This window comes from Camelus dromedarius, chromosome 22 (assembly GCF_036321535.1).
Source record: "Camelus dromedarius isolate mCamDro1 chromosome 22, mCamDro1.pat, whole genome shotgun sequence".
Lineage (NCBI taxonomy): Eukaryota > Metazoa > Chordata > Mammalia > Artiodactyla > Camelidae > Camelus > Camelus dromedarius.
Window position 1 is genome coordinate 33,159,414 of NC_087457.1, and position 27,607 is coordinate 33,187,020.

Genomic DNA, 27,607 nt, shown 5'->3' on the forward strand with positions numbered 1-27,607 from the left:
ATTTAAAAGGCACAACGGGGTGCTTTGATATGTGTGTACATTGTGGAACAGCCACCACAATCAGGCCGATTCACGTTTCCTTCCCTCACGCACTTACCATGTTGCCAAGTTTATGTGTGTAAGACGAGCACGTTCCTGGGTCTCGCGCACAGCGACGCGATGCTGGTCCGCAAGCCTGTGCTGTGTAGCTGCAGTCTGCGGGGCAGGGTGTGGTTCGCTGATAATTTAACTTGGTAGAAGGACAGCGTTTAGAGACTCCAGAGGAATCTGTGTTCCTCAGATGACTGTTTTGAAAATCCAGTCATCGTGTTGCCTAACAGATGCGCCATGATTAATCGTTGCAGTAAAGTCTTCGCTTGACAGCAGACAGGTTGAGATTCAAGTCACTGCAGAGCTCCCTAAGAAAAGTGACTCCCGTGAGACATTCACGATTTAGCTTTTAGGCCTGTGAAAAACCGGACTCTCACCAGTGTTCATCTCAGCTGCCTGTGAAACCAGGCACCCTGAGCCCAGGCGGGCGCCGGCAGATGGACAAGTACCCCAGGTGTCTTCAGAAAGGATCTCATTCACTGGGGACTTATGTTCACATTTGACTGACAGGAAGATACACATTTTCTTCTTACTGAGGGAAGTGAAAAATGTATTGCATCTCAGGAAAAAAAAATGGATTTTCCTTGAAATCTTAATAACCTCATCAAATTCTTACACCCTTTACAAAGGCAAAAACGGGGAAGACTTGTAAGTAGAAACTACCAGAAATGGAGCAGTGTCTTCAAGCTTGAGAACTCAGTCTGAAGATTTTTCTCTTCTAAAGGCACTTTTAGACGTATGTTAGAAATTTTATTTAATCTGTATGAGCCTTGGAAATTGTGTAGGCCGTGTTGCACGTGAACTTTTGTCAGACCCGTCTTCCTGCAAAGCATACATTGTGTGTGTGTGTGTGTGTGTGTGTGGTATAGTATGTGGACGGCATGTTTAACTGGTATCTACTATATATGTGGCATTTATCATCTGTGGTATATGAGATATATACTCAAAATTCTCTCGCGTGAATGTTTCTAAAATGCCTTTTTCTCTTTCCCTGACTAGAAACATTTTAAACGTTTTTCAAAGTAGACAACCTACCAATACTTGAAAAGAGATTTAAGCCCATCACAGACTGGAGAACTATGGTGTTGCTAATAGCATTTATGATGCTCGATTTATAAAGAAGAAAAGTATTGAAGTGGCACCAGCCCAGAGACTTCCCAGAGCAGCAGAACAGAAGCCCCACAACTGCTATTCCTTCTGTAAAAAGGAAGGAAAATCAGGTCAATTGGCAACTTTTGATAAATTGCCTACAATGGATCATGGTTTGGGATAAAACTGGGTTTTTTTGTTTGTTTGTTTTGCAAGAGAAGCCATTTAAATCAATGAGCACAGCTTCAAAGCACATAAATATTGACGCAAGCGAATTCAGAGATGGGAAGAAAGAAAAATAAAAGGCAGAGATGCACAGGAACCGTGGGGATGTTTAAGCTCAGAAATAAAATTCAGGGGAGTCAAAGGACCAAAACAAACTGTGGTCACAGTGTGTTGATAGGAAAAGCAGGTTTGAAGTAAAATTAAAACAGAGTTAAGAAATAATCTCGCCAGTCCGGTGACTTTTGCTGAGCACAGCTGAGGATTTTAGGTCTGTGGGGAAAAGTGAAATGTTCAGAAAAAGAAATAAATCTGCTAGAAATAAGGTTTTAAAAATGGTTACAGAATGTGCATTTTCTAAGACAAGCTGTGTTGATTTTATTTTGTTTATTAATATAGGAAAAAGCTTTACGTGTGCGTTTGCGATTAGGGAATGGGGAGAATGTTAAGTGGCAGCATAACAACCATTACCCTTTTAACGTGATAAAGAGCATTTCCTCAAACCCACGGCAAACCTCAGCCATCAGCGGAAAGACACGTTAAATGAGTCATTGTCCTTGGCAAAATGCAAGGAAAGCAGATTTCAGAAGATAATCATCTGACGAAACATAATTTGGTCACTTTTAAATGAGCAATTCTTTATGTGAGTTGAAATATGGAATCAATCCCCATTCTAGACACTACATCAGTTTCACTTTCAGTGAACACGTCTCATTTCATTGAAAGATACATTCTCTCGACATTCCTGGAATGGTCTTTGCTAGCACAAGGGCGCAGTAGGAGGTTAGTGAAGACATTGCTTAAATATTCAATATTGGGGTCTCTGCATAAAAACAGTCAATGACAAAGTGCAGTATGTTCCGTCCTTCTGTCTCATTTTGTGTGTCAATTCTGTTCATTCAGAAAAGCAGACAGGCGACCGACGGAGAGCTTACTGCGCTCCAGGCATTGTTCTGGGTACTTCAGATCCATCCTGGGTGACTTAGATATGATCCCACCTCGTGAAGCTAACATTCCAGCAGGGAAGAGGGACCTCAAACATAATAAAATGAATCCAAGAAACGTGAAAAATGTGAGTCAAAGCCACTTAAAGTTTTAAATCAAAGATTAAAAGAATTCTAACATTTGTTCAATTGCTACTTTATAGCTGTTAAAGAACATAAAACATGCTTCTCAGAAACACCTCCCACAAAAGAAATCAAGTTGTTTATGGTGTTTAATGACTCCTTGAATGTAGAGTCTCGTAAAATTTGTGATAATCACATCACACTTCCACCCGGGTCGAACTATGAAGAATTCAAAGGAGTATCAGGTTTTTGTAATTTACGTACATATGATAGATAATCCATCTTGAAGATGATAAAAAAAATAGAGCCTCTTTCCTAGCATTCTTTGCTTCCATTCTAAAATAAAATTTAAAATGTTGTTAGCATAGTTTGCCACACTGTAAATTGAACACTTGCTAAAACGGAATCAGCAGGACTGATTAGTTAAAATGTTGAAGAAGTTAGATTCATTTCTTCACAAAAGCAAACCTGAAAGCAGGACCTGAAAGAAGAGTAAGACAATTGGTAAATAACAACAGGGTGAAGTATTTTTATTAAAGTAGATTTTGTAAGAAAAACGGAAGACAAAAGGATGCCCTTTTTTAAATCCCAAGAAAAATGTGGGCACCTTTCAACTACAGGAGTCTTCTGTCATTACTATTTAAGATTAATTTCTCCTAGTAGTAAGATTCCAAATGCTGATGGGAATCTACAGAGACTTAAAATCCAGGTGCATGGATTGAAAACTCCTAGACCGATTTCCTTTCTCATCCGTAATTCTTTAGTTCAATATGAACATCTGTCTTCACTATTGTTAATAAGAAATGTAAGTTCCATTTCCTTTCTATTTTTTTCCACTTTTATAGCAAGCCTGAAAGGTTGTATATAAAGCGCTCTACTTCTTAAACTCTGCAATACTTAACGGCTTTTAAGACAATATGCTCAATCTCAGGTTTTAGTTGGAGTTACATCCAGGCTAGAAATAGTTGTCTTTCTCATTTTTCAAGAGAGCCAAACGGAACGATCTAAGCAGTGTGTTGATAATACCTTTCAGTATTTTAAAAGCCCGTATGTTGTGAAATATCTGTCGTATGTAATTTCTAATTATAACTAATTATAGATTGTTAGTAATGAGTGTGTGTGTGTGTGTATATATATACATATAATTTTTTTTTCTTCTTTAGTGAATTTCCCTGAATATGTTCTGGTCAGTTTTAAAAATGTGAATGTTGTCCTTTGTTTGCTTCTTTTTTGTGTGTGTGGTGGGGGGAGGAGGGTTGCTAATTAATGACTTACTCTCTAATTTGCCAAATGTATTTAATGTTTTAAGTTGCATATCTGCTTGTCATTCTGGCACTAGGCTGCCTCCTGACGTGCGTGTAGAGCACAGTTCCACCCTGGTTCTGCCCTGCGGGACACTGATAATTCCACAGGGTGAGGTCACAGAGGCACGGGAAGGGACCTGTCATTTTAAGCTGAGACACGTCCCCAGCGAGAAGGAGTTACGGTTCCCTGAGAGCAGAGGTCAAACGTGACCGAAGTGCTTGGTGGGATAGTAGTGGCTGGGGCATCCTGTCCGAGAACTGTTTCCTGGTTTGTGACATTTGACCTGAGAGCTGAAATTGTTCAACCTCTTAGCACAGAAACTTTGCCTATGAGTAAAATGTGTAACTAAAGCTTATATTTTTGTTCTTTCATTTTCAAAACAGACATTGTCGTTGACTTACACACAGTCAAGTTTGAAATTTCAATTTAAATAAATAGCCTGGAAATAATGCCTTAATTTCAGAGCATGATGAATGCAAACACTAAGAAGTGCCTATACAATACTATGAAAATGCCTGTGAGGCGTGTGGGTAACACACAGAGTCACTGTTGATACTTACTGTGGTTTGCTGTCTATTCTATTGAAAGGGACGCTTCATTTTAGTTGAAGGTCAGTGAAAATAAATACGTAATTATTTTCCCCCTATGAGTTCACCGACCTTGCGAATTGTACTCATGAGGACTTCAGTTAAGTCATCCTGATGAAGAAGATGCATTGTCCCTCTGAGCTCAGCTGACGTAAATAAGAACCTCCACAGTCTTGACTCCGTCTCTAGATGGTCTCACATACCCAGCACTGGGATGTTCTTAGTAATCTTACTCATGTTTATCTTTCCTCGCAAGACCAACATCAAATGTAGAGGTCCAACTCTCCATGCCATTCAAAATCCTACATAAAACACTTTTTGTTCTAGACAAATTCCAGAAACTTAGTTTCCAAGATTATCAGATTGTAGGAGAGACTCCCAGATTATATTTTATTTCAAAGTAGATGTGACCAATTGAAAAACTACCTAAAGTTTCCAAAACAGTGTAAGACACCAAGTCCTCTTAAAGAGAAATCGTATTTTACTCTCGAAGACAATTGTGACGTTATTTTAACCACGTGACGCGCAAGCTTGAGAACAAGGGTACTTATCACTACAGCGGCATTTCTTGGGATCTCCAGGCGCACTGAGTGATATGCTAGATGGTTCAAACCTTATGGAATTCTGCAAGGTCAACTGAACGAGCCCAGTGTTAGAGGTGGAGACCAAGGCTCAAAGCTGCCCAAGTCCAGTGATGAGACTCTGACCTAGTGTGAAAGCGTTTGCTGGAAGCCACACCTCAGCGCCTGCAGTTAATTCTGTTGTACAAAAGAACAAAGTGGGCAGTGGCGCTCGGCAGAGCACAAAACCCCTTCTCCACTGGGAGTGTATTTTGCAAGCAAAGGCTTCCTGGAGGAGACCCTGGAAATGCCTGGAAGCCGTTCTGTCTCCGTTCCAGGTCCCTCCAGCAAGTTCTAAACATCAAGAGCCCTGAAAGCTGCCCTCCCTTGTCAATGACGCGTTTACGTTTATTTTTACTTCTCCGAAGCGCTTTGTGTGTAGCCCCTCATCTGGCCGGCCGCTCTGCTTTGTCTCCGAGCTCCCGGGCTGGATGCGGCGATGGGTTACGGAGACCCAGGGTGCGGCAGGCGGGTCTGGGGTTTCTTCCTCCTGCCTGCCACTCCTCAGGAAACTGTTTGAGTCCCTCCAGGATCTCAGTGGGGAGAGTTCTCTCTCTTTCTCTCTTTTCTCACCTCACTGCGAGGAGATGCCATCTGTCCTTTTGGACTGAATGTCGTACTTGTACGCATCATACTCTCAAGTCTGTAAGAGTCTTGCCTTTGGGCCCCAGAGAAGCAGATGTTCTTCAGAATTATCTTTGCCGTTGGATGCTGCTTTTTCTTTTAACCAGATGTGGTGACTTCTACCCCACCTGCTCTCCTGCTCAGTGCATGTGCTGACCAGCTGCTCAGCATGACCACGTGTTAGGGGTGCTCTCTGACCTCCTCTTTGCTTGTCTCTCCCCTCCAATTGTCCCCCCACAGTCCTGGCATTTTCTGCCACCAAAAGGTATCTCAACACGCTTGAAGTCTCTCCATCTCAATGACCAGTGACCTCTTCATTGACCCCCAGATTCATTCATTGCAAGAAATGTTCATTGAACACCTGCTGACCGAGACCAGGTACTGTTCTGGCCGCAAGGGGCTGGGCGCTGAGCGGACGCAGCCGAGGCCTCCAGGGGAGCCTGCGAGGCGCCCTCCCCGGCGCCCTCTGGCTGCGTGAGCGCAGCAGTGACTCTCAGGGGACGGAGAATGTGACAGCGGCTCTTTGTTCTCTGTGTGAAGTTCTGCTGCTTTCTCGTGATTCCATTTTCTCATTGCTTTGAACATAACAACGTAGAATCTCAGTGCCTTCGAGTCATCTGACTGACTAGGTTTCAGGTAGGTTGAAATGAATTATTAGCAAGTGAATCACACCCCAAACTGCACAGCATTTCAGCTGTTCTTTAATGAGTCAGAGGACTTGACGTGGGTAATACGAGTGCTCACTTCATCCTGATTATTTAAATTAAGTGCCATTTGGTGAACTGTCTTGGTGTAACATTCTCTTCTCTGTCGGTTACAACATGATTGTTTCAAAACGACTGGCATTGTTGCCTGTTCTCAAAATGTGTTGTTAGCAAAAAGGTTTAGGATTTCAAATGTCAGTCAGCCTAGGAAATATGCCAGGTTTCACTGTTTGAGATCAGAAAAACAACAAAAAATTTAGATCAACTTTTGAAAAAAATCTAAGAAACTTAGACAAATAGCTTAACATAATAATTTGGCAACAATATGGTTTAACAACCATTAAGATTTTGATAAACATGGCTTTTTCTCTTTTCATGGGAAGCATAGAAGCCAGTCATTTGATAAGGCAAAAACATGATTTTCATTTAAAACTATATTCTCTAAATATTTTTCTACTAACTTTTAAAATACTTAGGTTAGTTCTGGAAATGATGGAGCAAATAATAAGTTAATCCTTAATAGATGATCAAAGAGGATTCAGAATCTTAAAGTAATGGATAGTTTTGAAATAAGGAATGTACCAGAAATTTAGCTTTTATCTACACATCACTTCATGAGGTATAATTTTAATTAATAGCATTATGCTTGTAGGGTCCTGATGAAGATTGAATTTCCCAAAATGCACAGGACATTGACATGCATATGATCATTAAAGATTCTTCATGTAATATGCATTGTCCATTTTATTTGAATATTTATTTTAATAATTTTTTCATGTGTTAATGCTTGCGACGACTCACTTGTTAAGCTTTATAAGATATCTTTTCAGGGTGACTTGCTATTTTTACAAAAAGTGTACACATCCTAACCATCTATTTACATGACACTACAACTTCCCCAATTTTATAAAAAAAGAATAGTGTTGGTAGCAGTTCAGCAGCCCCTGGCCCAGCGTATCAAAACTAAAACAGATTTCCTCTCCGTATTTTAAATACTTAAGCATTATTTACATTGGAAAGTAATCTTATTTATCTCTTAGTTTCCTTAGAACGCCTCACCCAGTGCCTGACAAGCATTCAGAGCTTCATAATCGTCTGTTGAATAAAGGAAAACACCTGGAGACAGTTTCATCGTTGCCCTGCATTTTTCACTCTTTCCAATGATCTTTTGCTTTGCTAAATAGGCAGAGCAGGCTGGCAGGTGATGAGAGGGCGGGGCATTTTACTTCATGATGTTTACACCTAATTGCTGTGGGAAGCATGGTTGGTCATAGGTCATTTGATTGGATGTTCTGTTTCAACTTTGGGTTTCATTTCTGCAGTCTTTGCATGACTCACAAATTTAGAAGGCCCACATACGAACAATTATCTGGATGGTCAGCATTCATTTCTGCTTATTTTCTCTTTCTATTCTCATTAAAAAAAATTTAACCAATGGGAGTTGTGGTATCAAGTTCTGGAGAGCTTTATCTCCAACGGGTATTTAAACTCCCCCCACAATTTGGTGACTGCCACCCGGGTAGAAATGGTGAAAAGAAAGCTCTTTGGTGCTTACTCCCCCTCCTGGCCGAGTTCCATATTACAGTCTGAGGTCATCGTGTTGCAAACCGCTGTGATTTACGGCAAGCTCCTAGCCCACGGCGGTACCCCCAACTTTCTGTTAGTTCCTTGTTTCTGTCCCTGTTCTTCTCATTAAAAATGATTTAGTATTGTGGTATACGACCGGTGCTAAAACAGCATAGTATTAGACATCTCGAGATATGTGATTACAGAGTGGGCAACAAAGAATTATTGTTAATTTCATTAATTTAATGATTACATTCTGGTTTTGCAAGAAAATGTTCAGCTTTTAGAGATGAGTGTTGATGTGTGTAGGGGTAGAAGACCATGATATTTCGTATTTGCTGTAAGATACAGTATAAAAATAAAGAAAAAATAGAAGCTTGTATCAAATGTAACCAGATTTTCAACAACAAAAACAATTAATTCAGAGCAACAGACATATGGGATTCACTATCCTAGTCATTCTGATTTGGGGCCTGTCTGATTTATTTTTCAAATTAAAGTTTAAAAGCATGTGCTTCAATGTCATCATTAGAAAATTTCCACCACTACTCCTACGTAGGCATGACACTCATGCACATCTGGGACTACAGGAAGTCATGTGACTAGGAGCAAAGGTGGGAACATTAGAAAACACAAACAGCTGGATGTGTCTGACTTTGAGAGTCATGTGGAGAATGTGATGGATTTCAAAGCCCAGGGAGCCGAGCATCTCATTAGGATCAGCGCCCAGCTACATTGTAAAACCTGGAGTGAGAGGACCTTTGCTTATGAGCAGACGAACTGATGTGCGAGAACAGGGCCGGTGACGGGGGGACAGGGGACAGGGAAGCCCAGGGCACTGACTCCACCCAAAGCCCAGGCTCTCAGCCACTATGCTGGCTTCCTCCTTGTCTCACTGGGTATGAATTTATACTTCGTTTTCCTGTTAGACATTACAGAATTTAAACTTATATATGGTTTCATGACATTCATTTAAACAAATCCACAGCAACCAAAATCCTCTTAGAGTAACTTTCAAGAGGATTTTGAGAGCAGATTAGAAGTTGATTTAAAAGATGCCGAGGCTCATGACAATAAAAGTGACAGTTACGGGGGCATCGTTCTGTGTCGGGAAGGACACTGAACCCTTTCCCACCGTGCTACCTAATGCTTATAGCAAACCTACACACATACGTGTTTTTTTAAGGAATGTTTTGTTGAACTGCATCCATGTTTGATGGAAAGCGATCCTGTGTAGTCTATGCAACTGATGAGTTTGGAGCTAACTGTCCACCCGTGAAACCAAGTGGACATAAACATCAGCTCCCATTTTCCAGATGAGAACAATACAATGCAGAGAAGTTAAATGACCATCCCACGTTCTCTCGGGTAATTAGCAGGAAGTGAGGTCAAGCCAGAGCTGCCCATGGCCAGAGCCCGTGCTCACCGCCAACAAGCTGTAGCTCTTCTGGACCAAGAAGAACAGCCCTAGAACAAGGCTGAGAGCTGCCCTGCCCGTCTCTCTAGCCAGCGCTGGAGAGTTACCGTTCCTGTTCTTTGTTTACTGTTCCTGTTCTTGGTTTTGCTTTTTCTTTTTTTTTTTTTAAGCGAATCTCTCAATTAACCACATTTTCCGTGGTTAACTGCTAGGCGTTTCAATGACTGCAACTGTGCATACTCACTCTCCGTCTTACTTTGCTCTGTGTTATTTTTCTGTCTTAAGCATCGCCCTCAACTGTATAGACCCGACCTCACAGAAGTCCTCCCTCCAGCCACGGAAGTCTCTGTGTTGCACTGACGTGGCCAAGGCCAGTTACAGGCTGCGTCTCTGCTTCCGTAATGGGTAAGTGCATTGATGTAGAAAGTTCATTTCAGAGTGGAAAAAAGCTGCACTTTTTGAAGAGTCTTGTACGTCCAGAAGCCTTGGATGCCTACAACTTGGAAAGCTTAATTAGGGTTATATTTGGAAGAACTGGAGGATATATTTTAATTAGATAGCTTTAAAAATATTTCTTCTTACAATGTTATATTCACACATAAGTCCTCAGGTACTGTATTTATAACTCGCATCAAAGTCAGAAAACGAGGAAATTTCTAGAACACTGAAATTATGGCTATTGTGAAATGCTAAATTCTGCTGCTTTCGTCACCACTGGCAGAAGCTGCACAAAGAGAACATGGTCTTTCTGTCCTGTTTTTTCCACCTTTCTCTGCCTTTATAAAGATTTCAAAATTAAAAAAAAAGATTTAAAATCAATTTCTTTTAAAAAATACCATAAATTTAAAGACAAAGAGATTCATATCAGGTAAAGTCAGTTAATGTAATTTTACCTAACTGAAAAGTAGCTGAAAAGATAAAACAATAAGTAATAAATAATTAAAACAACTAAAAAAAAACATAAATAGCTGGAAAAAAAAAGTGGCATGGCTAAGCCACTTTATGTGAGAAGTCTGCAGTATTCGTGATGAAAGCAAGAGACAGTATTTCCTGATAATTAAAAATAGTTTTCAAAAAAGTTCTGTGCATGTTGGGGGCGTGTGTGCATGTGTGCCTGCATGTGTGTGTTTTGCTTCACAGAAGCAACCAGTAGAGTAATTAGTTCTGAATATCACACTGAATATTCAAATAAAAGATTCTGAACGGGAGACAGTTTCTCCAGAAAGGAGATAAAATCAGAACTCCCTCCTGATGGCAACATTATCTCTGTTTCCAAGGAGCAGACGAGTTTAATCCCATCCTCTGTTTTAAACGTATTTGAAAAAACTAGGAAGGAAAACAAAAAGAAAACACTTTGTTTACTCCAAGAGGTACCTTTTTTTAAGAAAAAAAAGTCAAACCCACTCAGTAACTGAAGTCAGGCTGTTGTGAAGAGAGTGATAAAGTCTTCAGAACTTTTCTCTTTGATGTTCCCCAGTTAAACGCTTATCCCTGCTTCATCTTTTAATGTCAGGAGGACCAAGGTTTGTCTGATCAACACAGGAAGGCGACTCTGCGGATGGAGAAGCTTCTGACCTTACATCACAAAGCCACACTCCTCTGAGGATGGCGATGTCTGGTAGGTGAGTCACTGGAATGATTCTGTGATAACGGGAAAGCTACGGAAGCGGCTGGGGAGTTTACCTAACGGCCTCCTTTCCGCAGTGGATCAACTAAGAGGAAAGACTTATCAGTCAGAAGGATGTCATGAGAAAATGCGTAGGAAAAAAACCCAGAATCTCTGATTATGTGGTCGTGGGTAGAAGGCTGGACTTCGGAGCGCACTTCCGGGTTTAGATCCCATTTCTGCATCTCAGTGGCTATTTGTTGGGGCAAATCATTCCTCCTCTTCATGCCTCAGTGCTCTCCACTGTAGAAAGAGGACAGTCCTGGGTTTTGTGAGTATTAAACACTCGTATTTGTAAACTACTTAGCAGAGGACCTGGAACGTACTAAGTGCTCAGTAGTTGCAAAATTCACGTTTTTAACGATGTATTTCCAATAGCTGGTGCTACGTTATCTGCTGTTATGATATGCGTGTGTTGAGATGTCAGACCTTTTCTGTTCTAACTACAGTTGCCTTTTCAGTTCACTTTCTTCCGTTAATTCAATTTCTAGTCCATGTTTAACCTGTGTGTATTTGTCTGCCAGCCCTGCAAACGCTGGCCCCCTGTGATGTGATGGAATCCATGACGAGCTTACGGTTCACTCTTCCTTAAGTAAGTTTCAGTTAGTGTGTTTTGTGAAAGTTCCCTTTCTTTCCAATGTGATCTGTGCATTGCTGGTTACATCTGGATACAACCAAAATGACAGCTCTTCACCTGCCCGCCCGGAGCAGGAGGTCCGTTGCCTGTGTCTGGCCAGGATCGTGGAGGAGGGGCCCCGCCCCTGGCAGGGAGGGGGCCCTGCTTCAGCGGGGAGCATGGGGAAGACACAGGGCTTGGAGTACTAGTGTCTGGGTTTGCATCGTGAACCTGCCTAAAGGCAATCAGCCCATTAGTCAGCTTCCTCACCTGTAATCCAGCGCTGATGAAAGTTTTGTGAGGAGCAAACAGATAACGTATTTTATACAAATCTATGTACTGAGGAGCCATACCAGGGTGATTGTTACCTTTGTAAGCACGTTCTCATTCTTCTTAATATCTGCCGAGTCTCCTCTGAAATACGAATTTTGATCATAGAGCTTGTTCTGCTGTTAAATTTGGCTAGTTGGTCTGTGTCTATATACCGGATCCACCGGATCAAAACACAGGCGTGTCTGCTGAACTGAACTTCAGGAGAAACAGCACGTTTTCCCTGGGTGGCAGGATGGCTGAGCCATCTGCCGGTGAGGCCGGCTGTCGATGTACATGAGAGCGAGGTTTCTTTCTGTTTGTTTTTCCTTTTCATAATTAAAGATAGAGTTAAAACTGCAACTGTTTCAGGGCAAAGGTAGCAGTGTCTTAAGTTCTCAAAAAAGACTGAAGTCTTAGATTTAAAACAATTTTTTAGTTGAAGTGCAGTTGATTTACAGTGTTAGTTTCGGGTTTACCGCCAAGTGATTCAGTTACATGTGCACATACGTGGGTATATTTTCTAAGAGAGTGGATTGTAGGAAGGACGCAATTAAGTAGATCACGAGGATGTCCACGGGACAGGGAGGACTCAGGAGGCGAGAAGGGGACCATCATGGTGGAGGGTGCACAGCCACAGTTGTATCAAGGACAAGCGCCCTGTGAGCCCCCTCTTGGGGTGGCACCGTCACGAGCCCTGCCTCCTTCTGGCCACGCGCTGTCCCGGCTCTGCTCCGGCGTCCTGTGCTCTCCTGTGCTGCTCCTCATTCTCTGAGCTGCCCACTCTGTTAGCAGGAGAAAACCTTCGTATTTAAAGCCCTGAGTTCCATTCATGCGTTCCTTCAGGCTGCTTTTGAATGCCTGCTGGGTGTCAGGCACTGGGAACTCTGAGACAAAATAAATGGATGTCATGTGTTGATGGACGTTAGGCTGCTTCCGTGGCTTGGCACCTCCAAACAGTGCTGCTGTGAACATTGGGGTGCAGGTGTCTTTTTGAATTAGGGTTCCCTCTGGATATATGCCCAGGAGTGGGACTGCTGGATCATAGGGTTAGTCCATTTTTAGTTTTTTGAGGAATCTCCTTACTGTTTTCCATAATGGCTGCACCAAACTACATTCCCACCAGCAGTGTAGGGGGGTTCCCTTTTCTCCACAGCCTCTCCAGTGTTTATCGTTTGTGGACTTTTGAATGATGGCCATTCTGACCAGTGTGAGGTGATACCTCACTGTAGTTTTCATTTGAAATTTCTCTGATAATTAGCTATATTCAGCATTTTTTCATGTACCTGTTAGCCATTTGTATGTTTTCATTGGAGAATTGCTTGTTTAGGTCGTCTGCCCATTTTTGGAGTGGATTGTTTGTTTTTTGTTGTTAAGTTGTATGAGCTATTTATATATTCAAGAAATTAAGCCTTTGTCAGTCACATCATTTGCAAATAATTTTCTCCCATTCCGTAGGTTGTCGTTTTGTTTTGCTTATGGTTTCCTTTGCTGTGCAAAAGCTTGTAAATTTAATTAGGTCCCATTTGTTAATTTTTCCTTCTATGGAGATCATCATTCTAAGTGAGGTAAGCCAGAAAGAGAAAGAAAAATACCATATGATATCACTCATATGTGGAATCTAAAAAAAAAAGAAAGAAAGAAAGAAAAAAGAGGACACTAATGAACTCAACTACAAAAGAAACAGACTCTCAGAAGTAGTAAATAATCTTATGGTTACCAGGGAAGGGGGGTGGGAAAGGATAAATTTGGGAGTTTCAGATTTGCAAATGTTAACCACTATATATAAAAATAGATAAAAAAAACAAATTTCTTCTGTATAGCACAGAAAACTATATTCAATATCTTATAATAACCTTTAATGAAAAAGAATATGAAAAGGAACACATGTATGTATATGCATGACTGAGACATCATGCTGCACACCAGAAACTGACACATTGTAACTGACTATATTTCAGTAAAAATAAATAAATAGGTGTCACTCCTGCTCTCCTGGAGTTTAGAGTGTAGCTGGAGAAATGGGTACTCAGGTTTCTGGCTAATACTTCAACACTTCATGTGTGTCAGGCACCTTTCCAAGCACTTTATCTGCATTAATTCATTTTATTGTCACAGTGAGCCTTACACAGCATACTACTTGATTATCAGCACCGTCCCATTTTACAGACAAGGAAACTGAGCCACAGAGGGGTGTACGACTTCCCAAATGCGTATTGCTAGTGAGCAGAAGCACCCAAGCCATCGATGCTTTTAATGTGTTCGGTAGTGCCCCTGTTTTAAAGAAATATTCATCCAGTAACCTTACAAATGTACACGCAAGTGTATCACGGCATGTTTTCCATTGCAGGAAAATGTCTAAGCACTTTACTGTGGATGAATATTTATGATATAATTTGAATATCATTTTAATACGGAAAGTAATTTTACATGTTATCTGCCATCCGATCTTTGCAAGCAACCTATCTGGAGAAGGGGCTGATTCATGAATTACAAGACAGCTGGTAAGACTGGAAATGCTGTCTTCTGACTTTAAACCGACAGTTCTTCCTCTGTGGAGTCTATTTAGTCTTGCTTTTAATGTCCGAATAGTGCTTACATTATGCCAGTGCCCAGTGAATTAAGTGCAGATGAAGCCTTGGCTGTACCTAAGGCTTAATGAGAAAAGCAAGGGCACAGCACAGAGAGAACACGCATTAGAACCTGAAAAGGGCCGCCTGAAACCTGAGCGCGCATTCCGTCTGCAGGTCTTGTCATGAGCTTCTCTTCCAAGTGTAAAGATGGCAAACTACAAAATGCCTTTAATGACTACTTTATAAAGGTAGATCCTTGATAATCAAGGAAAGAGAAAAAAGAAGGAAAAGAAAGGAAGGGAGAAAAAGACAAGAACATCGCCCTGCCCAGACTCCAGGCACTGACCTCACCACCGCAGCATACTAAACACTTCTTTTCAAAAGCGCACAAATCAGGTGGAGTGACAGGAAACCCCATAAAAACACCTGCTTTGCATAAACATCCAGGAACCACTCCGGTAGCTGTCCCGCTTTGTCAAGCACAGAAAGCCCTTTTATTCTCCTCGTTTTTCTCCCCACATATTTATTAAAGTAGACATTGAATTTTATTCTTTCAACTTTTTCAGGATTAGCCTTTTGGATACAGGTTGATAGCCCTCAGGAAATGCATTTTTTTTACTGGTTAAACAGATGCCAAAAACTACTCCCATATTATATAGCTCAACAAAAATAAGGAGCACATTTTATGTGCCAGACCCTAAGGGTGAAAAGAAAAAGCTCATCCTTACCCACCAGGAATTCACAGTTAGGAAATGAAATCAATAAACATAATTATACTGCAATATGGTAAGTGCTGGGGTGCAAAGGAAATGCGTTTTATTTTGCTTGTCCAAGTGCAGAGGTCACAGGAGGTGACAGTAGCCGAAGAGTGCAATGAAAACCTGCGGCGGATGTCAGGCTGAAAGGGAAGGATGTGTCGGTGCTGTTATGTGGGTGGGGAGGAGGATGGACATGGAGGGCAGGTGGAGACGGTCCAGAGTCTCTGTTGTGGCGGCTGGGAGGACAGGGCAGATAAGGAAGGGGGTGTGTGGAGATCAAAAGAATTCCGTCAGCTGTGCTAGACGTCCTTAGTCCTTCTCCCGTAGGAAATTGAGGGACGAATAATTTTAAATATGAAAGTACATGGCAAGATGTTTATTTTGAAAGCTCACACTCTGAAAGTCTGAAAGATGACACTTGACAGGTAGGGGGACAGCTTTGTAAGAAATAATTTCCAGCAAAGAGGCTTCCAGCCACGCCTAACCGGGAACCTTGCCTCACATCGGAGTGAACGAAAAGAGGATCATTTTATCAGCCGAAGGAGCAGTGGGCGCCTGGTCAGGGCCCGGGGCTGCTGCTCTCGGCTTTGCCTCCTCGTGCATCAGTTTGACCCCAGACTGGCTTCGCACGAGACAGCAGTGATCGCCTCTGCAGTCGGGGGAGAGAGACCCTTTCTGCCGAGCTCATCGGTTCACGCGCCTGCCCTCAGGCTCTGGGCTGGCCGTCTCGTGCTCGGCCCTCAGGGCCGACGGTGGTGGAAAGAAGGGAATTACCGTCCCTGGCTCAGACTGACTGGGATTGACCTCTGCACCTGGGCTGACGGTGCTTCTGTAGCTGCACGGCTTCCAGGGGCCGTCGAACAAAGTCAGGGTTTGGTCCAAAAGAGAGACAATGGATGATGAGTAGGGAACAAAGATTGCCCAGTGACATATATAACTAACTAACCAACGAGCGCAGTCTGTGTACATGCACGTGTGCATGTGTGCGTGTATATGTGCATGTACATGTATGCATGCGCCTGCAGTACTAATTAGTGCAGTGCGTGTAGTCGCTTACACATATACACACTACACAGAGTCACACGTATGTGCACATGCACCCTGAGTTTGTAGCTTTAGCTGTGGTTTATATGCCGCTATCAGTTACGACGGTGGAACAGTGTAAGAATAGAGCCCTTCAAATAGGTTTCCAACATTTCTCAGGAGCAAAAATGTGCTGCTACGAAAGAAAGTTCACTCCCTCCATCAAACTTGTTCCTTCACCGCCCTCCACCTCAGGTCCCCCTCCTCTGGTTCCACCGTGGCTCACAGGCGCGTTCATGCAGGCAGATGTCCTCGTCAGTGCCGACTGCCATGAACTCTAAATGAGAAAATAAGAAGAAGAATTTTGAACCCCGCAGTGAGAGGAGAACGCACGAAGTCTCTCTCAGCAAGTTTGCCGCCTGTCCTTCCTCACTCTCGTTGCACACTTGCAGCCAAGCTGAGACCTCTTAGAAAGTTTTCATTGTCGTTATTGAAATTTCTCATAGACTTCTTTTTTTTTTTTTTTTGTAATTGAAGTATAATCAGTTTACAGTGTTGTGTCAGTTTCTGGTGTACAGCATAATGTTTCAGTCATACACATACATGCATGTATTCCTTTTCATATTTTCCATTATCGGTTACTACAGATACTGAATATAGCCCCCTGTGCTGTACAGTCTAAACGTGTTGTTTATCTATTTTATACATAGTCGTTAGTATCTGCAAATCTCAAACTCCCGATTTATCCCTTCCCACCCCCTCTCCCCCAGTAACCCCAAGTTAGACTTCTGGTAACATTTTATTGTGTTTCCTCACCGGGGTCCTAAGAGTCGGGTCAGCACAGAGCCCCCATGAGGACAAGTCTGTGTCATTACAGCGGAGGCGAGAAGCAGGGGGAGCAGGTGGAAAGCTGGGACAGGAGGGCTCGGCCCGATGTCAGGCTCAGAGGGTCAGCCCAACCACAGAGCAGACGCAGGGTAAAAGCTAGACCAGGAGCCTGACGTTTGAGTCCCAAGTAAGAGCTTCGTTCTGAGGGAGCTGCCTGCACTGGGATGCTGGTGAAGCGGGCAGCGTGTCGGTCATTGCTGAGCCGCGGACGACTAGAATGTTTGCTGAATTTCCTTCTCTTCCGGAAGGTGATGTGTTTCAGGACCGCTTGACTGAGGCCTAGTTTGCTCCTTTCCGGTGTGCCCACCCAAGGCCCCGGAGGGCCATGTCTGCAGACGTCCATATTTACATAACGAGATGAGCACAAACAGATTAGGCTGCATTCGACCGTAAGATGCGAAATGAAACACTGGGGTCAGGCAGTGAGATTAGCCACTCCAAATTAGGAGCCGTGCCAAGCCACCCCTACTCCCCTGGGGCCAGAAGTTGGCTTGTGTTACGTTTGTCCCCCATAAACAGAATGAACGTATTTCTAGGTTTATTTCAGTTGAGGATGGGTTCCTGGGGAGAAAAGAGAAGAGGGGAAAAAAGCCAAGAACATTCTTTATGACACGTCCCAGAAGACCCAGTGGGGACAGTCTTTGAGTTTGAGGAGGAAGGTAGCATTTTAATTAACCTCAAGATAAATCTCTTATATCTAAAAGTGACCAAAAAGCTGCAGATTTGAAAGTATCAAGTTTTCGGAATTTGTTACCATTTTATAAATTCTCTCAGAAATGTAAAATTTATTTTGTTTGTGAATATGTATTCAGAAACCTTGTGGTGCGTGTAGACATAAGGCTGCCCCGTATGGAGCGAACGCACCCCTGCGGAGAGGCGGGGAGGGACCCAGCCACACAGAGGTTTGAATCCCGCTGAGGAGAAAGAAAGTTATCCTGTAAGTTAGCACTTAACCATATGCGTAGATTAAAATTAAAAAGGAATAGAATTTTAAGACTATGGAAACCTCGAGTTCATTTAATCCACGCCTCTACCTTCAGCTAGGAGCATATATTGCTTCTTCAACCAACGATCTCCACAGAGCTCCCCAGGAGCGTCAGTCACAACTGAGAGAACCCACTCCACGTGAAATCTGAGCCCCAGCGTGGCTCACGCCTGAAGCCACGGCCCCTCACTCAGGAGCACAGGTCGCCTGACCCTTTGCTTCTGCGATCTGTTTCTGCAGGACACTTCACCCTTATCTGCTTGGTTTGTTTGCTTGTTTTTTATACAACATTCTCCTGACATCAAATGTGTGGGATTTTCTTCATACCAACAAACAATTCTCCAAGTCCCTGAACACCTGGATGCCCTGCAGTTTAATTCATTTCAGACACGAACTCATGGAGTTTACATCAGATCCCACAAGTTAAGGGCTCAGTCCTACAAGGTCGCTCCCTCTTCAGGTGCCGGTCACGGGTCTGGAGCACCTGCTGTCTGACCAGCCGTGAATCAGCGGTTCCCACAACCCGCTTTTTGGGTTTGATAATTTGCTGGGATGGCTCATGGAACTCAGGGAAACAGTTTATTTACTTTTACTGGTTTATTATAAAGACTATTGTAAAGGATACAAATGAACAGCCAGGTGAAGAGGCGCACAGGGTGAGGTGCAGAGAGGCCCCGGGCACAGGCGCGGGGCTGTGCCCCCCCCCCCGCCCCTGCACGCGGGTGTGTCCACCACCCTCCTGTGCTCAGGGCCTGGTGCAGAGGGCCAACAGCATCGCTGGCGCTGGTGGGTGACTCAGTCTCCACCCCTCCCCTCTTCCTCACCCTAACCGTAAATCAGGAAGTTAAATTCAAACAACAGATAATATTTCACACACATCAGAAATGAAGGAAAAAGCAAAACTATTATAATTCTCGGAGCTAACAACATGTGGAGAAAAAATATCTCCTATAAACTGCAGCATAAAATGACATTGACTCTGGTGAGACAAAATTGACTGACAATGGCAAAAATGTTAAAGGTACGCGGAACTGCTAAGAATTTTCACAGCTAAGTATCTACTAAAGACAATCTTTTGGTCATACATTCAAAAAAAATCCAAACATGTTTATTAAAGCATTTTTTATAGTAAGAAAAGATAAAAGAAACACAGCCTAAAGTCCATCGATACAGCAATTAATGACTAAAATGTGGTATGTTAATGTCAGCGTGTTACACAGCTGGTCACATAAATGAACTAAGTCAACAGCATTCAGCAGTTGAGGGACATTTGAATCGTTTCCACCTTTTGGCTGCCATGAATAATTCTGGCATGATCCTTCTTATACGAGTAATATGTGGGTGTGTTTTTTAATTTTTAATTTCTCCTGTGTGTGTGACACACACACACACACACATATATGCACATATATGTGCATATATGGGAGCAGAATCATGTGGTAACCCTATTTGCAATTTTTTGAGCTAAGACGTGTTCCACAGTGGCCGTGTCATCTTACCTTCCCATCTGTAGAGTTAGTAAATTTCCATTTCTCCACATCCTTGCCAACAACTTTTATTTATTTATCTTTATTATTGCAGTCATTGTACTGAGTGAGAAGTGTTGTCTCATTGGGATTTTATTTGTATTTTGCTAACGACTTATGATGTTGAGCATCTTTACATGTGATTATTGGCCATTTATATTTCTTCTTTGGAGAAATACATAGTCACATCGTCTGCTCATTTTTCAGTTTTATTATTTGTCTTCTTACTTTTGAGTTGCAGGCTATCCTGATATATTGTGGAGAAGAGTGCCTTATCAGGTACATGACTTGTAAATATATTCTCCAAACCTGCCATTATTTTTTCATTCCTTGCTAATTTATTTTAAAAGAGAGATGTTTTTAATAGTGATTAATTGCAGTTTACTTTTTTCTTTTCTGCTCTTCCTGTGGTTTCATAAATAAGGTTAAAAAATTGATGCCTGTGTTCTCTTTTTCAAATTCTGTTTTAAAATGTATCTCCTGCACTTAGGCATTTTATCTATTTTGAGTTTGTTTTTGTATGAAGTGTGAGGTACAGTTCCGACTTCCTTTTTTGCATTTGTATGTACAATTGTCTCAGCACCATTTGCTGAAAAAACTATTCTCTTTCTCCTGAATTGCCTTGGTGTCTGTATGGAAAATAACTGCCCGTAAGCATCTTATTTCTGAACTCTCAATTATATTCCGTTGACCTATATGCCTGTGCTTAGCCAGTTTCACACCATTTTGATTAATACATAGTTTTGTAGTAATTTTTATAATAAGGAGGTCGTTTTTCTCTAAATTTGTTCTTCATTCACAAGCCTGGCTCCTCTGGGTCCCTCACGTTTCCACGCGAACTTTAGCATCCGCTCGTGAGTTTCTGCAACAGCTGGAGCTGGGGTTTTCACAGAGGCTGCACTAAAGACTTCAGTTAAAGGCGGCTGTGTTGCCATTTGACGGTGCTGAGTCTTCCATGCCATGAACATGAGCTATGTTTCCATTTATTTAGGTCTTCTTTAACTTATTTCAACAATGTTTTATGCTTTTCAATGTACAAGTCTTGCTTTTTTGTTAAATGTATCACTAAGCGTTTTAGTCTTCATGATGCTATTTCAAATGGACTTTTTCTTAATTTTATTCTCAGATTGAACACTGCCAGTGTATAGAAATGTAACTGTTCTTTAATTTGTCTTCTATCCTGCAACATTCTTGAACTTTCTTACTATTTCTAACAGGATTTTGTAATTTTTTAGGATTTATTGTATCCAAGACCATGTCATCTCTCAAAAGAGACAGTGTCAGTCATTCTTTCCAGCCTGGGTACCTTTTATTTCTTCTGCATACCTAATTGCCCTGAGTGGAAACTCCATAATAACATTTAAAAAAGTGACAAGAATGAAGAGCCTTGTCTTTTTTCTGGCCTTAGGGAAAAAGCATTGAGTCTTTCTCCATTTAGACCAACGTTTCCTTCTGCACAGACTCTGTCGAGTGATTTTATCATGGAAGAGTGTTGGACTTTGTCAGATGTTTTTCCTGCATCTAGTGAGATGATGATGTGGCTTGTGTTCATTATTTGCTTAATATGGTGTATCACATTGATGGATTTTCACGTTAATCCACAGTGTATCCTTGCGCAGAGCTCCCTGGTTGCGGTGTCTAGTCCTCGGCACATGCTGCTGGATTCAGTTTGCTAGGGTTTTGTTGAACATTCTTGCATCCATATTCCTAGGATACTGATCTGTGGTTTTCTTGTGGTGCTTTGGTCTGGTTTTCTTATCAGGGTAACAGTGTCCTCGGAGGACAAGTTGGGCAGGTTTCCATCCTCTTCTATTTTATGAAAATGTTTGCGAAGAATTTGTGTGAAACCTTCTTTCAGCAATTTGTGGAATTTTCTAGGAAAGCTATTTGGGCCTGAGCTTTTTTTTGCGGGAAGTTTTCTGACGCATAATTAAATCTTACTCTTTATTGAAGGTTAATCAGATTTTCTACTTTCTTTGTTAAGTCCGTTTCAGAAGGGTCTTAGTCTTCTGGGGCTGTTACAACAAATGACCACGGACTGTGTGGCTTAAACAAGAAACACGTAGTCCTCAACCAAAAACGTCTTTGACAAAATCGAACATTAGTCAAAACCTTCATCTGGGTTGACCGGGGGCGCCTGATGCTTGTGCTAAATGGGAGAGCTTCCCGCCACTCCTGCGGTCTCCTGCCTGGTACCAGGAGCTCACTTCCTGATCCACTCGGGGCCCTCCTGCCCTGCCGGGTGCTCGGCCCTGAGGTGGGGTAAGTGGTGCTTCTCTTTTTCCCCGCTTTGGAGTCGCCCCACCTGGAGAGAACAGTGTCCATCTCTGCTCTTCCGGAACCGCCGTGGCCAGGAGAGGAAGACCGTTGGCTGCAGATTCCAGTATTAGGAAGCCTGTTTGCTTCTCGCACCTAGAGGTCAGACTCTGCCTTAGACTCCATCTGCCCAGGGCAGTGCTTGGGCCTCTGTCTGCCTTGTGTCTTGCCTTGTTTCTGAGCTGTCTTAGAAGCTGTCTAATGAAAGAAATGCGTCAGGTTCTGATAAGCGTAATGAAAATATATACCTAGAGTCAGAATCACACTATAAGGGGAAAAAGTAGAAACAATGCTGTTTATTTCAAGTAGAAAATGATCCCCATCATCACTGTTACGAATTAACACGTGGAGGGTAAACATTTGAGGAAAATGGCAGAATGGCACGTTTGTTTGTATACAATATCATTGTATGCTGCAAGAAACAAGTATTAAATTTTAAAGCTATTAAAGTATACGGGAAAATTCAGAAAAATTCTGAAGAAAGGCTTCTAAAATTAATGTACAAAAACTAATAGTTTACAAGATGTCAACGACGACTTGCAAAAATATAACAGAAGAAATTATTACATTCACATTAGAAATCGGTGAATATAATTTAAAAAGAATTGCATGGGGACTATGTGAAAAAAATTTAAACATAACTGAGGGACGATTGAAGATAATGTAAAAATAAACTGTTTTATTTTGCTAGAAATATTGATATTGTAAAGTTGGAAATTTTCCCCAGCTTAGTTTTTAAATTGAATGTGATAAATTTAATATACTCAAAGAATAGTATTTAAATCTTCTAAAGAGATTTTTGTTTAATTTTATAAATTAACATTGTAGTCCATCTAAAAATAGGTTAAAAATGAATTTAAAATATAAAATATGGGTTGTGGTGGAAATTAGCCCTATCATACATTAAAATCCAAAACTACAGTAATCAAAACAGTATGGTACCACTACAAGAACAGACACATAGAGCAATAGAACGGAGAGTTCAGAAATAAATCTATACACTTATGGTCAATTAATCGACAACAAAGGAGCCAAGAATACATGATGGAGAGAAGATAGGCTCTTCAATAAGCAGTGCTGGGAGAACTGGACAGCTACATGTGAAAGAATTAAATTAGAGTGTTCTCTCATACCATATATGAAAATAAACTCAAAATGGATTAAAGACTTAACTATAAGACCAGATACTATAAAATTCCTAGAGGAAAACATAAGAGAACAATCTTTGACACAAATTGCAGCTGTATTTTTTTGATCTGTCTCCAAAAGCAAAGGAAATAAAAGCAAATACAAACAACTGAGACCTAATTAAACTTAAAAGCTTTTGCACAGAAAAGGACACCGTTGACAAAATGAAACGATAACCTACTGAGGGGGAGAAGATATTTGCAAATGATATGACTGGTAAGTGAGTGATATCCAACACACATAAACAGCTCATACCAGTCAACATCAAAAAGCAAAGCAAAACAAAAATACCCAATTAAAAAATGGACAGAAGAACTGCATAGATATTTTTCCAGAGAGGAAATGCAGATGGCCAACAGGCACAAGAAAAGACACTCAACATTGCTAACCATCAAGGAAATGCAGATCAAAACCACAATGGTATCATCTTACACCTGTCAGAATGGCCATCACCAAAAAGAACACAAATAACAAGTCCTGGTGAGGAGGTGGAGAAAGGGGGACCCTCATATCCTGTTGGCCTGTTGGTGAGAATGGAAATTGGTACAGCTGCTATGGAAAACATTGTGGCAGTTTCTCAAAAAACTATAAATAAAATTATCATACGATCCAGCAATTCCATTTCTGGGTATATATGTCAAAAAAAAAAAAAAAAAAAACGACCAAAAGCACCAATTCAAAAAGATACATGCACCCCAACATTCACAGCAGTATTATTTACAATTGTGAAGGTATGGAAGCAACCTAAGTGTCTGTCTACAGATGACTGGATAAAGGAGATGTGGTGTGTATATACGTATGTATACACGCACACGTAGAATAGTACTCAGCCATCAAAAAGAATGAAATGTTGCCATTTTCAGCAACGTAGATGGACTTGGATGGCATTATGCTAAGTGAAATAAGTCAGACAGAGAAAGACAAATACTATATGATATCATTTATATGTGGATTCTAAAAAATACAGCAAAGTTGTGAATAAAACAAAAAAGCAGCAGAATCAAAGATACAGAGAACAAACTAGTGGTTTCCTGTGGGGAGAAGGAAGCCATTAGGGGCAATATAGAGGTACGGAAAAAAGGGGGTTATTATAGAATTATATGAAATTCTATGTGTGAAACTTTGGAAAATTGTAAAGCACTATAGAATTTAAAGAATCTTTCATTCAATAAGGATTAGTTAATTAATTTAAAATATATTATAAAACTTCAAAGAATTAACATTGTTATTTCATATACATCAGCTGGATAGTTATTCAGAAACAAACCCAGACACACGGGGATTTAGATCACTCTAAGGTTTGCATCAGTGATGGTATGAGATTTTGTCAAAAAATGCTATTGTGATTATTTGCACACAGTAAAAACCCTAACATGATGATCCAAGTTTGTCAAAACTCAATATGAAAATGAAAGTGTATGAGATACAGAAGAAAGTGCAAATATATATATATAGTCTTGAGATGGAAGTTCCTTCTATTTGTATTAGTAATAGTGCCACCTGAATGACATTTAGTGCACACTCTCAGTCATGCATTATTCTAACTATTCTCAGAACTTAAACATTCAAAAAATACTCCATTTTTCCCAGATTGATAATGTTGCTAAAAACATCTGCTGAGGAAAAACTCATAAACAATTTGAATTGCATGATATATATTATAGTTAATTCCCTTTAATGACAAAAAAATTCATGCAAATCTGTAAGAAAAAGAAACACCCAAACAGAAAAATGAGCAATTTCCCACTGGACTGAAGTTTCACAGAGAAGACACAGATACCCAGCTGAGACAGGGAGGGGTGCTAACCTTTGGGAAAACATGCGTCTCTAGACAGTGACTTAATACAAACTTCTTGGCAACTGGCAGACAGTCCTTGTGAATTGTGGCAGAAACACCACACCCTTGCACTCAGGCAAGAAGGAAAACTGGCACCAGCATTTCAGAGGATGTTGCCAATAAATATCTACATTTAAGATGCACATTAAACTTTGATGAGCGATTCCAGGATTAGGAATTTAAATTATGAATGTACTTTTTAAAAATTGGAAGTCATGTAAACAAGGCAGACGGCAGAGCATCGTAATTCTAAAAAGATGCAAGCAACACAAATGCTCATCAAGAAGGAAATGGACTAAAAACATCGTCCATCCTCATGATAGCATCATATGGAACGGCATGTGCATTTCTGAAAGAATGAGTGAATTTTATGGAAAAAATTGGAAACTCTGTGAGTAGGAAATAAAGCCAAGGCAAAGAAATGGTGGTTTGGCATGAGATGTTCTGAACGTGGTAACGGTCCCGGGGTGTTTGTGTGTGTGAGTGTGTGAGTGAGTTTGTGTGTGTGAGTGTGTGTGTCGGGGTGTCGGGGACACTGTCAGTGGGAAGGTGTGTGCATTCCTTAACCTTGTGCATGCACTGCTTTTACTTACCAACCCTTACCAACCCAGTCATCGTCTGGGCTACAGAATTATTGAACATATTTTCTGCCCCCACATATTTTTCTATGAAAAAATAGAAATAAACACTAAAAGTAGGAGGAAAAAAACTACAAGGGGTAACCCATCCGTAGCAAGGAAGCAGAATCTAGAGAGTGGGCGGCAAGTCAGGACCCCTGCCAGCACATGGGAGTTAAACAAGAGACTGTCGTCGGTTCAGGCCAGAGCCGTGTCGTGTGTCTCATGTCAGAGACGTTAAAAAACAACACATATATGTACAGTTTCAGGAAAAAATTAGATTAACATGGAAATTTGTATTTTCAGACATTCTCTACATGGCCACCACTCCTCCCCGTGGTCTACGTGACCTCAGAACCTTGTAAGGACCAAGTTCTGCTAGGGTCAGGGGCGTGCTCTCATTCTCAGCCCACACTGCCCACGTGAGGTCTCGCGTGTGACATTCAGTTCCCCGTTCATCACGTGCAATAATATCTAAGTTGTATTTTAATTTTCATCCCTCTATTCCCACGCCGTCTAACTTACCTTTCCAATACGTGCCTGTGAAATCACTCATAATTCAAATTAATAAGCAGTCAAAAAGGCCACGTCAGCCAAAACTTTCAGGTATTTTCAAAGAAACAAACAGGTGACAAAATGACTTGTTTCTCGCCACCCCTGCTCTCTCCCTGCTGGGGCTGCTGGAAGCAACTGGTCACGTGTGAGACGGGCTTCAACGGAGGAGAAGATGGAAAAGGAGCCCACAAAGTGGGGAGCGGCGAATCGGCAGACAGATTCAGCTCTAGGCGTGTCAGTGATCATTTGCAAACATCTGGAGAGCAAGAGGGTCATATATGTTTGAAAGCCCAGTGTCAAAACTGTGCCAAGCACACGACGGCTTTGCCGATTTACACGATTACCAAGGAACAGGGACGGAGCAGGTGGCCGTGCTTTGGGAAATCACTCACACCTGAAAAATGAACATCTCTAATGTTTTTCTGCATTAATTCACATACTTCATATATTAGCTCCCCAGCTCGTGAGATGAAAGCTCAATGAAAAACTGATCTAAAAAGTGAGGATAAACGCTACTCAATTACCGCAAGGCTCAGAAATCCAGGAGTCGTTGGCGCTGCTGCCGATGTGCATGTGATGTTATCCGCGAGCAGGAAAGTGTGTTTTGATCTTGCTGAATCCTAGAACGGTTTCTTTAATCCTCACATAATGCACATGAAATGAAAAGAAAAGCAATTCACAGCTTTTTTATTTCCCTAAATTCTGACAGCTAATAATCCACTATAATTACTTAAAAGATCTTTATGACTTCATAAAAGCGTATGTAGCAGGACTCCAGAATACTATGGTTATTTCATAAAGCGTTAAGTAGGATTAACTTTATGAAAGGTTAGCACCATGATTTTCTCTAGCAGTTTTCAATTCACGATCCAATTTTGTTTACATTCCCTCTCAGATGATCCCACACAATCCACGTTACTGTCATGTCATTGTCCTTAGTTTACCTGAGGAAACTGAAGGGCCGAGCCTGAGGGGACCGCAGGAATTCAGCTGGAAATCAAGGCCTTCTTTTTAATCAGATACCCACTCTTTTCACAAGACCCGCTCTCTCCCACCAGACAGAGACAACGAGGATCTTTTGGTATGATTTGAGGGCCGACTAATGGACCTGGTGACAAAAATCTGCCCCTGAGTGTGGCCTTGTAAGGTGTCTTTCTCTTCAAAGGGCCCTGGAGGCCCAGCTGTAACTTAATTTCACCTCTCTCCTGCAGGTAATGCCAAACACAAGATCCCCAGTTGTGTGCAAAACATTAACATTTAATAATAAAGGGGGAAAAAAACCCTTAAGTACGAAGAACACTGTCTAGCTCACCAGGCACTCTCACGTGTGCGACTGAGTTTTCCGTGCACACCAGTCCTGCGTGCAACAGGAGGGCGGGCGTCGTTATCCTGTGCAGAAAGCTTGACTGTCTGGTGGAGGAGATGACAGCTTAGCTCAGCCCGGATGTAATCGACTCGA

General features: G+C 41.5%; 1 protein-coding gene across 1 annotated transcript in view; it reads left to right on the forward strand.

Annotated features, from left to right (window-relative positions):
* The window catches only part of CSMD1 (CUB and Sushi multiple domains 1), a 1,691,213-nt gene that overhangs the window by 311,067 nt on the left and 1,352,539 nt on the right, over positions 1-27,607 (forward strand). Inside the window, exons 4-5 of the mRNA XM_064477604.1 lie at positions 9,577-9,696; positions 10,805-10,913. Of these exons, the coding sequence (XP_064333674.1) occupies positions 10,897-10,913 (17 nt within the window). The 5' untranslated portion in view covers positions 9,577-9,696; positions 10,805-10,896. The remainder of the gene's footprint in view (positions 1-9,576; positions 9,697-10,804; positions 10,914-27,607) is intronic.